This window comes from Poecilia reticulata, linkage group LG4 (genome assembly GCF_000633615.1).
Source record: "Poecilia reticulata strain Guanapo linkage group LG4, Guppy_female_1.0+MT, whole genome shotgun sequence".
Classification (NCBI taxonomy): Eukaryota; Metazoa; Chordata; class Actinopteri; order Cyprinodontiformes; family Poeciliidae; genus Poecilia; species Poecilia reticulata.
The window spans coordinates 28,894,625-28,909,399 of record NC_024334.1 but is presented as its reverse complement, the minus strand read 5'-3'; the positions used below and the strand labels follow the sequence as shown (position 1 = coordinate 28,909,399).

General features: G+C 38.4%; 1 protein-coding gene across 1 annotated transcript in view; it reads left to right on the top strand.

Annotated features, from left to right (window-relative positions):
* Positions 1–14,775, top strand: part of xpr1a (xenotropic and polytropic retrovirus receptor 1a) — a 66,463-nt gene that overhangs the window by 4,770 nt on the left and 46,918 nt on the right. Inside the window, exon 2 of the mRNA XM_017304390.1 lies at positions 932–983. Coding sequence (XP_017159879.1) covers positions 932–983 — 52 coding nt within the window. The remainder of the gene's footprint in view (positions 1–931; positions 984–14,775) is intronic.

Here is a 14,775-nt window from a genome sequence, read left to right as displayed (position 1 = left end):
GGGGGGCATTAGTATCAGCTATCAACAAGAATAATGCACTTTGTTGATGAGTGATTCTTGCCCACACATAGGATTTCCCACAGTGCTCCCTCACTGCTTTGTTGTTAAAAAAAACTCAAGGCTGAAGTGACAACAGACTTTTTTAGAAATAAACCTAGGTTTTGACTCAGCACTAGAAGTTTGTCATATGGATGTTTATATTTCTGCATCTTATTTTAATTTTTTTTTTTTATGAAAGGCTGCTTGAGGGAACATATATTAATTGTTTTTTCAAATGTTTAGATCTTAAAAGCTTAGATAACTAAAACTTTCCATTCGTAAGTTATGTTACCGTCTGCTTGCTGCAAGTTTGCTGTATCTCTCGTGAGGAACCTTTAAAATGTGCCGAGGCTCCCTGCTTGCCTGCTTGTTCATACATGCTCCTTACAGAAGCAGTATTTTCAGTTGAGATGTCTTTAAATACTCCTGTTTACTGTACTGGGGGCGGGGGGACGAGTGCACTGTGTACAGTCACAGGGTTTTGGTTACAGGACATATGAAAGGTTCTGTGCTGATCCATAGTGATGGTTGCTTGTGTCATTATAGAAATTTAAAACATGCATTTAGTCAAATCTGTATTTATAATTGGTAAGCAGTTTTTCAAACGAAACAGCAGATTGAAAACCTTTTACAAATAGTTATTAAATGATCAAATTTGATTGGATTGGACTTGAGTGACCTGAAGTGATTAAAACTGAATCACAATTGTGTATACATTGATATAAATTCAAGGTGTTTGTCTTGTCAAGACTCTTGAGGTCACATTTTGTGTGCGAATTAAAAACTTAACTAAAACACAGAGATGTAAACCTTAAGCAAACATGAGTTCTTTCATGTTTTCTGGGCGCATGTCTGCAGCCATCCATCATTTTAACACTCATGTCTTCACCAGGCCTTCAAGGAAATGCTGTACTCGGCCCAGGACCAAGCCCCATCCATAGAAGGTAAGGACCCTCGCTGTTTGGATAAACAAACTCAAACACACAGACGGGCAGAAACACTCTCAGACACACTTACATGCCCCCTGTTTGGGCATCCCCAGAATAACAGCCCATCATCTGCTAAAAATAGATTCAAATTACTGCTAACTTGTTGCCACACTCTACACTGTGTGACTCAACACTAAAGTCAATTATTATATCATTGCTGTCTGCTTCACCTTCACTTTGTTCACTGCTTAAATGAACAGATAACATCACATGAGAAGATAGAAAACACCTGACTTGTCTTCTTGGATGATTGATACAGTTAATGGATACATTTGTTCCGATGTTTATTTTATTCCAGAATTGGTGGGAAAGTGGATGTGTCTGTATGATGCAAATACATCTATAACTGTTAAAACATCCTATATTGTTTAGAGCCATGCACTGCAGGCCTGATTGGTATAACAGAACTTGGGTTCAGTGCCAGCTTTGCAGAGCATTGCTGCTACCAGTGCAAAGATAAGAAAGGGCACTGGCTATAATTACTCTGTGCCGCTGGATTGCAAGAGATGTGTACTGAGGGAAAGAATTCAAACCATTTGCTTTTTATTTCAGATGGCCATTTGTGGAGGTAAACAACTTTCTTTAGATGCAGGGTGGATGTGTACTTTATGATGACACGGCTGCACCGGCTGTGACTGACAGAGTGTGCCAGATCCAGTAGAGAAAAAAATTGTACTTGACCTACATGTGGCAGCACAAACATGACTCCTGCCATTCTCTGTTATCTGTTTTAGATAAAATTGTGCAGTTGGCTCAGTTTTTCAGGTTCCTTCATAGAGCTGCAGCTCTGCTCACTGTGCAGTCCTGATATGGAAGAGAGTGATGTGACTCTTTCCATGAGCAATAGAGGCAGGGGTGAAAGTAGTTTTAAATTCTTGGGGGTACCATGACAATATATATATATGTAGCTTCTTTGTGTGCTTTGCAGTTTCTGTGCTGATTAAATTTTTGCGAAGTGATAACAGCTGGGTAGCTCTTGAATTGCTACAAAATAAAGCTGTATTTCCTCTCTCAGCCCACTGGTTGCAATGTTGACACCTTGAGATGCCATGAGACCTAAATTCTGAACATCATGGCATAGAGTGCATCCCAATTTTCCATGTCTGGTTTATAACCATTCATTTTAGCTTTTAAACTGGTTATATTGATCTTGTGTCCAGACGGAGGGATAATCAGTAGCTTAGCATCATGACCTGTTTGTTCTGAAGATCCTGCAGCTTCCACTTCTCTTCCTAACATGGCGCCTCCTCATCCTGACTCTCATACTGATAGGAGGAACCACAGAGCTCTGTTAGGTTAAAAGCACATCTTCTGAAGTTGGGATATTTTTCCTCCAACAGGTTCCAGAGGAATCACCTCAAACCAGATGTTGGACTGGATTTTATTTCACTGTCATTTGTGAATGTTAGAGGCTCATTTTCAACAGTGGAGCTATAAAGGTTGAAAAAGGTTATTATTTTGGAGAAAGTCTCATCAACATAAATATTTCCACTAAATAAGAGGCAACACGTGTTTGATAAAGGAAAAGTCTCTCAGACTCTGAGCCCGACAGCACCAAACTATTTTTTTATATTAGACAATTAATTTAATTTCACATAATTATCGCGGTAGTAGCCATTTGTTTAAATACCTAATGAAACATATTTACCGTGTTTGATGTTTGTTGTAAATGACTTATACTCACAAAGAATGAGGTAATTAGTCCAAGTTTGTCTGTCGTTTATTGAACGTTCAGAAATTACAGCGGCTGTGATGCGCCACAGTTAAAAAAAGTTAAAACAACCCGAACAGGTGATCAACTCGAAACCACTCGCACATTTTTATTCTCTCTCTCCCTGTTATTTAAACACACCCGTTGCCGTGGCAACCGCCTGCGCTTCACAAGCCGTCTAGAGATTAAAAACATAACATTTAGTCCGTTACGATATCAGGTTTGCAGGCTTGATATTTATTTTGCAATCATTAATAAGTCTCCCTGGACACAGCGGTGGTTGATTAGTTAATTTTAAACTCGTGCTCTGCTATTTTGGTAATGGAACCGAAACGCACAGAATTGCGCAACACCTTGTTGAAACAATAATTACTGAGATCATTATTGCTGTTGTGTCATTAATTTGAACACGTTTTATTTATTTTTTTGTTGTTGTTCTTTCATAAAGTTACAAACGTTTTAAGCCAATCAGATGAGGACGTGCGGGTCTCAGCGTCCTGCGGCGTTCAGTTTGTCACCTAATGCCGAGATCGACTCAAAACCTTCCGGATCGACATGTTGCACCGCTGCTCTAGCATAGCACGAACAGTTCAGAAACAATATGAAATGGGAAAAAAGCGATTTATTAACTGATTAAGTCGTGTTTTAGATTGTTTTTGAAAAATTAATCAGTCACGGCTGATTAGTGGGTGAACTCACAGCTGCACAGTGAACCCATTCATTTTTTACAGCAGACAGCCGCTCCCCTCTCTTGCAGGTACTGCGTACCCCCGCTAAATCTTTTAGGGGTACGCAGTACCCTGCCGTATCCCCTTACTTTCACCCCTGAATGCAACATAGCCTCACTGGGATGAGCAAACTTTCAGTTTGTGTGAAAGCTGGAGTGAGAATCAGTTTCAGAAATTTGCTCATTGTTTTTTGATTGCTGCAGGTGTAAAATGAGACCTTTGGCATACGTAATGAGAATTTCTTGATGAAATGAGATTTAAATATCACATGATTTTACAACTTGCATTTATTTCTGGAATAGACAATTCATCCCTTGATGGTAACATATGAGGCCTGTCTATCGTTTGACTTGTGTCTCTAGGAGCTACAGAGTAGGCTCAGTGTGCATGATAGATTTTTTCCTGTCCTGTGTATAAACTGTAGTCATAGGTCAATGTTCTGTCACTGTCAGCCTAGGATGACATACAGCGCAATTTCCTTTGAAAGAAACAGAATCAATCAGTCAAGAGAGAAATGCATCTTCAAGGCGGGTTATCCTAACATTTCCAAATTTCCCCGCTCAATCAACCTGATTAATATTCATATCACACTTTTGCACAGAATGTATTTGCATAGACATTAGTATCCTTATTAGCATTTTTTGTGTTCAGGGTTTTTTTTTTACTGTTGATTAGTGATTAACATACAACATTTAGAATTTAACAGAAGTTGAGTTGATTTTGTCCATTTTGCTAACCGATGGGATGATTGTTTTTTGGATTAGTGTATTTAATTCCTTTAAACTAGGGGTCCCCAAACTTTTTCCTGTGAGGGCCACATAACTTCTCCCTTCTCTAGTGGGGGGCCGGAGTCAGTTTGTAACAGAAAAAGTGTGACGATTGTAGGAGTGCCTAAATGTAAAAATGTATTGTTTTCCAGAAAGCACAATCAAATAACTCTCTCTGGGTTCTTCACAGAACAAAAATCAGGAAATAAATAATAGCACTATTAATGAAATAAATAATAACCAAATAACCCTGTCTGGGTTCTTCACAGAAAAAATCCAGGAAGGATTATAGACCGTATTTTCCGAACTATGAGCCGCACCAGACTATAAGCCACAACCCCAAAGTTTTTAGTTATTTTTTAAACCAGTAAACATACACATATAAGCCGCAGATATCTCTGYMGCTCCAGGTTTTCCACAACGATGCAGCAGCAGCAGAAGGGGGCGGACACCCAAAATTTGAGTAATAACAGGTCAATTGAATATCACATTCATTACGGTTGAAAAAGAAAAGTTGCCAAGTTTAGATTTAACTGAACTGATTACGATAGTTTCCAAACGGTAACTGTAACAGTAAAAGTGCTGATCCTTCGTGTCTGCTATTAGCATGTGCTAAATGAAAATGGGCGCCTTCTTCTTCTTCTTTAGATTTCAACAGCAGCTTGCATTCATTATTGTTGCACTACTGTCATCTACTGGATCCTAATATCTGTACCTCAAATTCTCATAAAGATCCCAGTATTATAAAAAAAAAAGAAAAGAAAAATCTTCTTTTTCTCCTCAATGCTATTTAACTGATCAACAACATTCTCAAATTTAAATTCCCTATTAAAACCTAATTCTGTTTTAATGGGTGCTTTCTTTTATTTCCAATTTTGACTTCCAATGATTCACTTCCTGCTAAAGAGCCCCCTGGTGGTTGAAGAAAAATCCACATATAAGCGGCTTAAAGTCCGGAAAGTACGGTATATGAAAAAAAATCTGAATGCTCTCTGGTATTGTTGAGGGAGCCTGACCAAATGTGGAGGTGGGCCAGATCCGGCCCGCGGGCCGTAGTTTGGGGACCACTGCTTTAACCATTCATCGTAATATCTATAAGTCTTAACTAAAGCAGGCATAATGAGACACAGAAGATTTTGTAATCCTAAAAGGACTAAATTAAAGTACCAACGTACTTATTCCATATGACTAATATTGCAAGATAAAATTTATTTCTGAAGATATTAGACAATTGTCATTTGTTTTGGTATTGTCAGGGGAAACAGACTGTAATATAAGCAACGGCAGAAAGAAATAGCATTATTGAGCCCTGAGAAATACATTCTCCTGTGCCTTGGTTTTTTTTCCTTTTCATAAGACAAATAAGATCAGCATGTGTTATTAAATATAGACTGACTGCAGCACTTTCTTTTACATTAGATTGAATTTAAAGTAGGACAAACCAGTCGATTTTTTTAATACCTTCACTCTTTTTTTAAATTTCTGTAGCAAACCAGTTTGTAATGACGGCAGCAAAAATGGGAGTTTTGTATTCAGGACTAGTACATCACTAATTGTGTAGTTTAACTAAATGCATGTTGCTTGAACAGTTTAATGACCACTGTATTACATTTCTAAAATGTCCTTTGTTAGAGGAATACAAACCTACCTGCTTGATTAAAAAAAGATCATAATCCTTCTTATTTTACTTTCTACTGAAAGTAAAATTATTTAACAGAATTTCTGTCTTCCTATTTTTCTTTTTTTTCCCTTTTTTCATGCTTCAGTATTTTGATATTCAGAAAGTGTATCGTTTGCCTGGGGGAGACAGTTTATTGAGTTAAAAGAACTTGCTCACCCACACCGTTTCTTTCCCTGACACCCTGCTGCAGCTGATTAAGATGTGAGCGATGCAGTAGTTGGTGAGTGCTTAGCAAAGCGCATTTCAAGGCCTCCTCTATCTACGTCTCCTTATATTGTTAACAGATTGGAAGACTAGTGATGCACAATATTAGTTAAACAATAACAACCAGCACTGCAGTGAGCTTGTGCAGGAATACAAAGCTGAAAACCAGACCCAAGTAGTGGTTTGTTAAAAACTGTTTAAAATAATTAAAATATAATATCTGTTTTAAATTACTTCATGATCTTTTATCCATCAAGTCTTTATTCTTAATGACCCCATTTTTTTTGGTCCATGTATAGCTGTAATTAAAACACACCTGTCATGTTTTGAGTGCCAGTGGAAAACAGAGAACAGCTGGTGCCCTGTCTTCTATCCATTGGAATGAGCTATGCCAGTTCAATCACCCTGATTATTATGGAGATAATAGTGCTATGATATTATATACAAAGCTTTAAGATGGATCTGCATTCTGTAAAGGTGTGAAGTAGTATCTGGAGCAATGCTTAGATTTATGTTTTATTTTGGTATTGAAGCCATTCATTTTGTGCTTCATTCATGTATTCATTCACTGAGTCTTTGTTTCTACCCACCACCCTCTTAATGGCCAGTGCATTGTTTTGATGTTATCTGTGCAGGGCTGTGTTCCTTTGCTGAGCAGTAGATTAGATTATTATTGATGGTGCTGGTTAATACACAGTGAAAGTGATCTTAATCCTCAGTGTTGCTATAGTAGGGTGCCAATTATTAACATGGAAATACACATGTTTAGCCTGTAAATAATTTTCCCGTCTTTATCCCATGATTGATGACCATGTAAGCCACAACCAGGAAAACAGTATACCTCAAACTATTATTAACTTGTTTTGAATTGTATGAAATATTTGACATGTAGGGAGTATCCACACAGCTGCACATCTGTAAAATAGCAACATTTAACAAGCAAAGCTTGATATTTTTGTTGAGTTTTTAAAGCATCCTAGTGTCTTAAAGAAGTTCCTACCGTTTTCCTAAAGGTAGGAAAAATTAAACAAACAACAGGAAGGGTTGTCTTCCCATGCAGACAGAAGTACAGATGAATAAAACCACTCATCAGGTGAGAACAAACCGACCTCAGAGTCAGACGTTCATTGTTCTGTCTTGGACACCTGTTCCATCAAAGCCATCAAAGCTTCCTGCACTGCAAGTTGTTTTTGTTCTCTCAACTCCCATAAATGTATAGTTCCTCTCACTGGCTGTGATAAAGCTTTAAGAAAAATGACTATGGGAGTGTCTTTAATTTTCCATTACTGTTATTGTTTTTTTGCACAACCAAAATGTTTCAAAACATCCCAATTTGTCTAACGTGTAAGAAAGGGAGGTGTGATGAAAGGTTTTTAGCCAGTGATGGTGTGCAGCAGTATGTGTGGGACGGGAAGTGCCTCATTATTCTATGCTCTGTATGAGGACTGTTGTCAGCTACTCTGTCATCTACTTCTTAAAGGATTTTAAACAGTAGGAATGATATGATAGAACATTTTGCTGCTTTTAAATTCATGACTTGTCTTAATGACAAATTCTTGGTATATCTTGATTTACTTGGTATGTTATTATTTGGCTTCTGCCTTTTTGGCACTGTCTGCCAAGCTTTAAACTCTACACAGAAAAGTCAGCCACCAGGCTCAAGCCTACAGCCCGGCCACTTTGACCAGGTGCCAATCTAAACCATTTCCTAATGGATATTTTTGTGTTTGTGTCTGGACCTTTTATGCCTAGTCAAAGCACCAGGATGAGCAATGAATACAAATCATGGTAGCCGTTTTCTTATGTGGCTGTCCATGGTGTTTGCTCGCTCGCCATTTTGTCTGCTGTTTTCACACCCATGATGAGGGGTTAGTTGAAAAGCTGCTTGGCCGTATAATACAGAGCTGATTGTTATTCTGCATGCATACATGTGTGAACAGCCGCTGTTATTACTGTTCTTGTTCTTTGTTGCCGTTGTCCTGCGCCCCATGTGGAAAATTACATTTCAATTTATGTGATAATTTTTTTTTGAGCTTCAAAAAACTTTTTTTTTTGCTCAGATGTACATTTAGAAATACTGATGCATAATTTCTCGTTCTTTTAACTCTTTGTTTCAAAAATGAATTTTATCCATTTAAGATGAAGACAAAGTGCACATAGTTGCATTAGTGCATCCAAGATCCCCGGAAATAAACCTAGTTGAAGAAAAATATGTGCACATTTCAACCAAAGCAGACCAGGGTCATGTTGAATTATGAATGAATAAATATTTTTAGGTTCCCTAAACCTAGCACGTCAAAAACGCATGTGCCTGAGATAAAGCATACACAGATCTCTGTTGTTATACATACAGATAAATCCTGGCAGGTTTTCCAGAGGTCAGCCAGTCTGTGAGATAAAAAACAGAACTGGAAGGGGGACATATGGACATGCAGACAGACAGGTAGACATGCAGAGGAGGGGGTGGTGGGACAGTAGTTTGGCAGCCAGGGTCTCCCCCCAGCTGCATTATTGATAGCTTCTTTGACAAGCTGCTGCTCATGCTCACCTCAAGCACTAACTGGTGGGTTTTTGTGGGGGTTGGTTCCATGTGTGGTTCTTAATCACTGTGCCACCCAAGTCAATATAGTCAGAATGAATCAGTCTAAATCCACAGAATGCTGTCTTATATAGCTCCAAAGCATGTAAACTTCAGCTCCGAGGCCTGTTTCGAGCTATGGAAGTTATATACTAGTCATTTGATGAAGTCTCAAAAGGGAAAAGATGCAGCAGGATCCGGGTCAATACAAATCTAGGATTGCTATTCCAAGGTCAGGGACTCATTGAACTGAGGTAATGAGCAATGAAAAAAGTATTGAGTAAGAGCGTAATGAAGAAAGATTGAGAAAAGTCTGGGCTTTGTGTTTTCCTTGGTGGGTATAAAAATTATAATGGTATCCATTTAAAAATAAAGGACATTGATAGCAATTGTCAGGGTTTTGTGTGGATCAGGAAAATGAAACAGAAACTGAAGGAGAGGAAGCAAAATCCTTTGCACAGCAGACAGACAGACTGAGTGGGAGGTCTCTGGGCACATCTCCAATGCATGTTGCCCTGCATTAGCACTATAGCCATCCCGCAAGAAGAAGACGGTGAGAGAAAAAGAACCTCGGCAGATGAAAGTCTTCTATCTGTCCATCCATTATTCATCGATGAATTAGATTGTGCATGAATGAAGTTGAGGAGGAGAGAGGAGGAGAAAGAGTAACTGAGGAGAAAAGGATTGGGTTTGTTTAGATAAGATCATAATGTTAAATATTAAACGATTTAAAAAAATGACATTTTTTTTTAGATGTGAGGGTTTCTACCAAAAAGAGCAGGTTGCTGAGAGGAGGACACATGAAAGAATGATCATGATGTGGTGTATTCTGGAAAGGCAATGGGTGAGGGACCAAGGTGAAAGAAAGGGTAATGATGCTCAAAGGAGTAGAGGTCGATATAAACCTTTACACCTCCTAAGCAGAACTATGAGGGTTTCTAAGGTCCTGCACTCATTGCTGTCCCCAGTTAGCACTTTATGTAGACATTCAGGACATCTGCACTTCTTTGACTGAAATGCTGGAGGGAATAAACAGAGAAGTGCAAATGGATATGCTTTTCCAACTATTTTCCACATACTATTAAACTGCACCACATACTATTAGACTGCAGTTGTCATCTCTTCAGCCACAAAGACAGAAGGTGCAGAAGTGCTCAAAGAGATGGAAAAAAAAATCTGTCCATCCATTTCTATACCTCCTTGTCCTTGCAGGTGCAAGGGGAGCTGGCACCAAACTCCAGCTATAATTGAACCTTGAACAGGTCATTAGAGCAACACAGAAGCACACAGGACTGACTTGGTACATATGCTGAAATAACGATTGTATCTTTTTATGAAGTATTTTCTTTGTTCCAATAAGAACACAATTCTGTAAATGTGATATAAAATTAAAATATAGATTATTGGATTTGGCTGCTATGTAGCCCAGTTGGAATCAGGTATTTGAAGCACCAGTGATCTCAGCAATCTCATGCATGGAAGGCATGTGAATATAATTGGATCTGTCGTTGTTGATTATTTTTCATGTTTTAGCACTTCCAGAGCCTGCAAACTGTAAGGTAACCACAGTTATTAGATAAGTTGTTTCATTAATCAAATGTTAAGAATCTTAATTGACATCTTTGGCTGCCAGCCAACAGGTCAGCAGCGTCTGCAGGATGGAAGCTTGTGAATTTATTGTAGCAATTAAAACAATGTGCTGAAAATGAATTTACAGCTTTGGGTGTCATGTACACTACTCACATCGCACCTGTGTTTTAACAGACCAGATGAATGGTTAATAGAAAATAATGCAAAACAGGAGATAATGATAGAAAATATAGACTCATGACTTTGTATTTCTTTATCTTTGGTTTGGTGTTTTCACATCCAGTGTGTATTTGCTCTATGCCATGCTCACATACAACTAGATAAAATAGGTTTTCACATGTATGCTTTTAGTGCTACTCACGCTCACAGAGGTAGCTGCTCTATGTAGAGTGAGTGGGTGTGATTGTGAACCACGGGTGATGGCAAGAGCGCCATATGCTGATGTATTTTTATTTTTTCTAGTGCTCTATAAAGAGAAAAACCACTTACTTGTCTTTTTCTACAAATGTCCTGAGAATAGTAGAAAATCTTAATTGATGGACAAAACTGACATCCCCTTTTAAATGTCTAATCCTGGACTTTGTTGTTTTTAAATTTCTCAGCTCACTTTATCTGTTTTGATTTAAAAAGTTGTGTTTCTCATGAAGTGTGCTCAAAGGTATAAAAACATGGTTATGCTGGGGCATTACATTGCTCTCTTTTTCATCTTTATAAAGCAGTATTGCCTCTCGGATGATTATTGGGCATATTACAGGTGTCACCGCCCCCAACTGACAACTATTACCCTGTTTTCAAAATTATTACAATGACCTTTCCTTATCTACTGATGATTACTGCACAGTTATTATATTTTAACGAGATTGACCTCTTGAAAGTCAAGGGTACACAAGATGAATGCATGCTTGATTATTGGGCTTTAAAGGTGGCATCCAGTTCCTTGCAAAAGCATTCATATCGCTTGAGATTTTCCTCATTTTCTCACTTTACAACCCAAACCTCAGTGTATCTTATTAGGATTTTATGTGATACGTCCACACAAAATAGTGCATAATTGTAAAGTGGAGGGAAAATTATACTTACTTCAAAAGTCTTTTCTCTTAGACTTCTAAGTAAAACCCTAAATTTTTTTTCTATCAATTTAAATTTTGATAAGAATGATAGGAAAAAAACATTTAATTTTGCTGTAGAAAAAGTTCAACAAGTGCGACTACTTTTTCAGGGCAATGTTTTTGGCATTCCTCTGGATTTAATGCTACTTTATTTTATTCTTTTCTGCCTCTGAGATGAACGGAGACGTTCCAAAAGGACCGAAAGTCAGTGGGAAGTGAGGGAGAGTAGAGGATGCTAGAATGAATAGAAAAAATGGAAAAAAGAAAGGTGACATTGGTGATAATTGAAGGAAAAGAAGCTAAATCCTGAGGGAACCTCTATTCTGAGATGTTACATCTACTTGTATAAAATATGTGAAAAAATGAAAGCACAGGAAGAGCATGTCAGGAAGGAATTTGATAAATTTTGATTCCTTGTATATTATCACTCTTTTCCATTTTTGTCAGTACTGTAATTTAGCTTTTACTTGTATGAGGAGTGGGGTTTCTGTTGAGGGAGTAGAAAATTATTAGTCTAGATTTATTTCTTCTCTTATTTACCCTGCATCATCTTATAATCCTGAGACCAGAGGAGAGAGATCAATAATTCACAACTATTGTTTCCCCCTGGACAGCCTGTCTGTCTTTATATTAAATGATGAATTATTAACAATGTGTGAGATGGGAAATCTGCTGAATTTCCCTCCTGATGCCCATGAAATGTAAAAAATTTGCTCTGGCACTCAGAGGTAGCCATAAGATCACAAGAAGGAAGTTTTTTAGTTTTATGTCGTATCAGGGAAAGGTGGTGGTGTTAGACACCGAAAGAAACACCAAGAAATCATTCCTTAAATCTCACCAACATGTGTTGAGATTTGTGCAGCTCTTCTTAAAATCACCATGTCAGACCATAAGCAGACCAGTGGTCTGATGCATATTTTATATTTTATTGTTTGAAAAAATGTAATCTGCAGTCTGCCTTGATTATGCGCAGACCTCTGACAATCAAGCATGTTTGTATCTGTTGGTATGTTCGTTCACTTGCATAGAAATAGACTCAGCAGCAGCTGTATCATTACAGAGACATGAGTCCTGAGCAGTTTTTCAACAGAAACAACTGTTTGTGTCTGTTTTGCATTTTGTCTTCAGGCCTCTTCTCGACAAGTGCCATCTGATAATTAGGCCCCCTAATCACCCCATTAATATGCAGCTCAATTGAGCAGAGAACAGCTTATAGTTCCCCTGATAGGGTAATAGCAGACATTTAATATAAAATGACTATTGAAGATTTGTTTTTTAGGGTTTTGTCTGACAATTAATGTTTTTTGTGGACTGGGGTAAATTATAGCATTGTTAATCTCTAAAGAATTTCCTTTTATTGCAGCCTGCAAATGGCATTGTGACATTATAAAAGTGTTCATGGGGGAGGTAATGGGATTGCGTATGTTTTAAAATAACAAAAAAAAAAAAGAATCTCAACCCTAATGTCTCTACTGTTGTGTTGACAGAGAGCTGTGTCTAACTTTTTCTCTTATAGTTACCATGGCGCCACAGAAAGAGCCTGGAATCATTTGAGCCTCATTTAGTCCCCGTGACATTCAGGTTACAAACACAATAAAGCCAGAACATGCAACTAAAGGGCTTGGGTGGTGTTGTGCATTATAATGGTCTCTAGTGAATTCACGATGGTCCCCCCTGAAAACTCAGAAAAAAAAACACAGAAAATGTAATTTAGATTAGGAAAAAATCTGAATAAAAACTGATACAAGCAAACTTATAACAATCTAGTTACATCAAAAATTTTACTAGAATTGATTGTGAAAAAGTTCAAAATTTTTTGTGACTGATTTCAGAACTTGCTTGGGCCTCCTCTTGCAGGAATTACTGCATCAATGCAGTGTGGCATGGAGGAGATCAGGCTGTGGTTCTGCTGACGAGTTTTAAAAGCCCAGGTTACTTGGATAGCAGCCTTCAGCTCATCTGCATTTTTGCATCTGTTGTTGCTCATCTTTCTCCTAACAACCCCATAGAGTCTCTATATGGGTCAGGCGAGGCAGATTGTTGGCCAATCAAGCACAGTAACACCATTGAACCAGCTTTTGATCTCTTTGGTAGAGTGGGCATCCTGGTACATGGCTACATTGATTGTGGATTTTAGAAAACACAGTGGATGAACGAGCACCCAATTATCACTGACTGTGGAAACTTCCCAGTGGACTTCAAACAATGTGGATTCTGTGCCTTTCCATTTCATAGCTGAGTGTATCAATTATCTACATTTCTTATGACAGATTCCTTAAATTCCCACAATCCAAATGGATACTAGCGAGTTTGATGAGGTAGCTGGACACCTAACCCCATTTCTTCTCCATCAGCCACTGCGTACCTGTCAGTGCGACACAGAGAGTGGCAGTCACGCTGTGCGTCCTCGTGATCGCTTGCACCTACTCCCAACCTTATCAGCTTGTTGTTGCATACAAAACAGTTTGATGTGAACTCTGTTTCCTACCGGGCAGCTTAATGTGCGACACGAGTATGTGATTGCAAAAACTGACCTTTGCACAGATATGTCTGATACATGTCCGCCTTGAGTATGGGCAGTCCTGTGTGGAGTGAAGTTCACCCGAGTATGTGGGAGTCTTAAGTCTGCAAGGAGTATACATAATTTTGGACTAAGTTTTTGTGCTGCATATCATGTTTGTGTGTATATCACATGTTAATAAGGGGCAGACACAATTCCCAAGGATTGGATCCATGCACAGGAAAAATAAAATGACAACAATGTTTAGGTATGATTTGCTGCAGGGCTGTAGGAGGTTTTCAGGAAGGGCAAACACACACACACACACACGCACACACACGCACGCACACATACAGATCTATCACTCTGATACCGCTGCAGGATTCAGCCATGACTTTGTGGTTATTTTATGAATGTGATGAGTGGGAATTCAATTCCCAAGTGCTCACTGATGTTAGATCCTGTCTGCCTCTCTTGATATGCACATTTAGTGAGCAGCTACTCCATGCTGATCAGTGGCATACACAGTGTGAAAGAATCTCACATATATGCATCACACCTTTACACACATTACATGCAATACCACATGCATGCACATTCTGCACAGCATGCTCAAGAAACAAGCCATGTACCTCATGTGTTTTCTAAACACCATCTTTAGAGCGTACGCTGCACTGCCCAGGTTTACAATAACATTTATTGAGTCTTTAAAGAGAAGGGAGATCATGAAGTTTCTGGGTCAGCAAAAGGAGCATAAAACACTGATTTCTAATCAAAAGTTTGCATTCTTAGTAAACTGAATAGTTTCTATTTGTTATACTGACAGTAGATTTTGTCTTTAATGAATGGTGATTGAGGTTAAGTATGACATTCATTCCC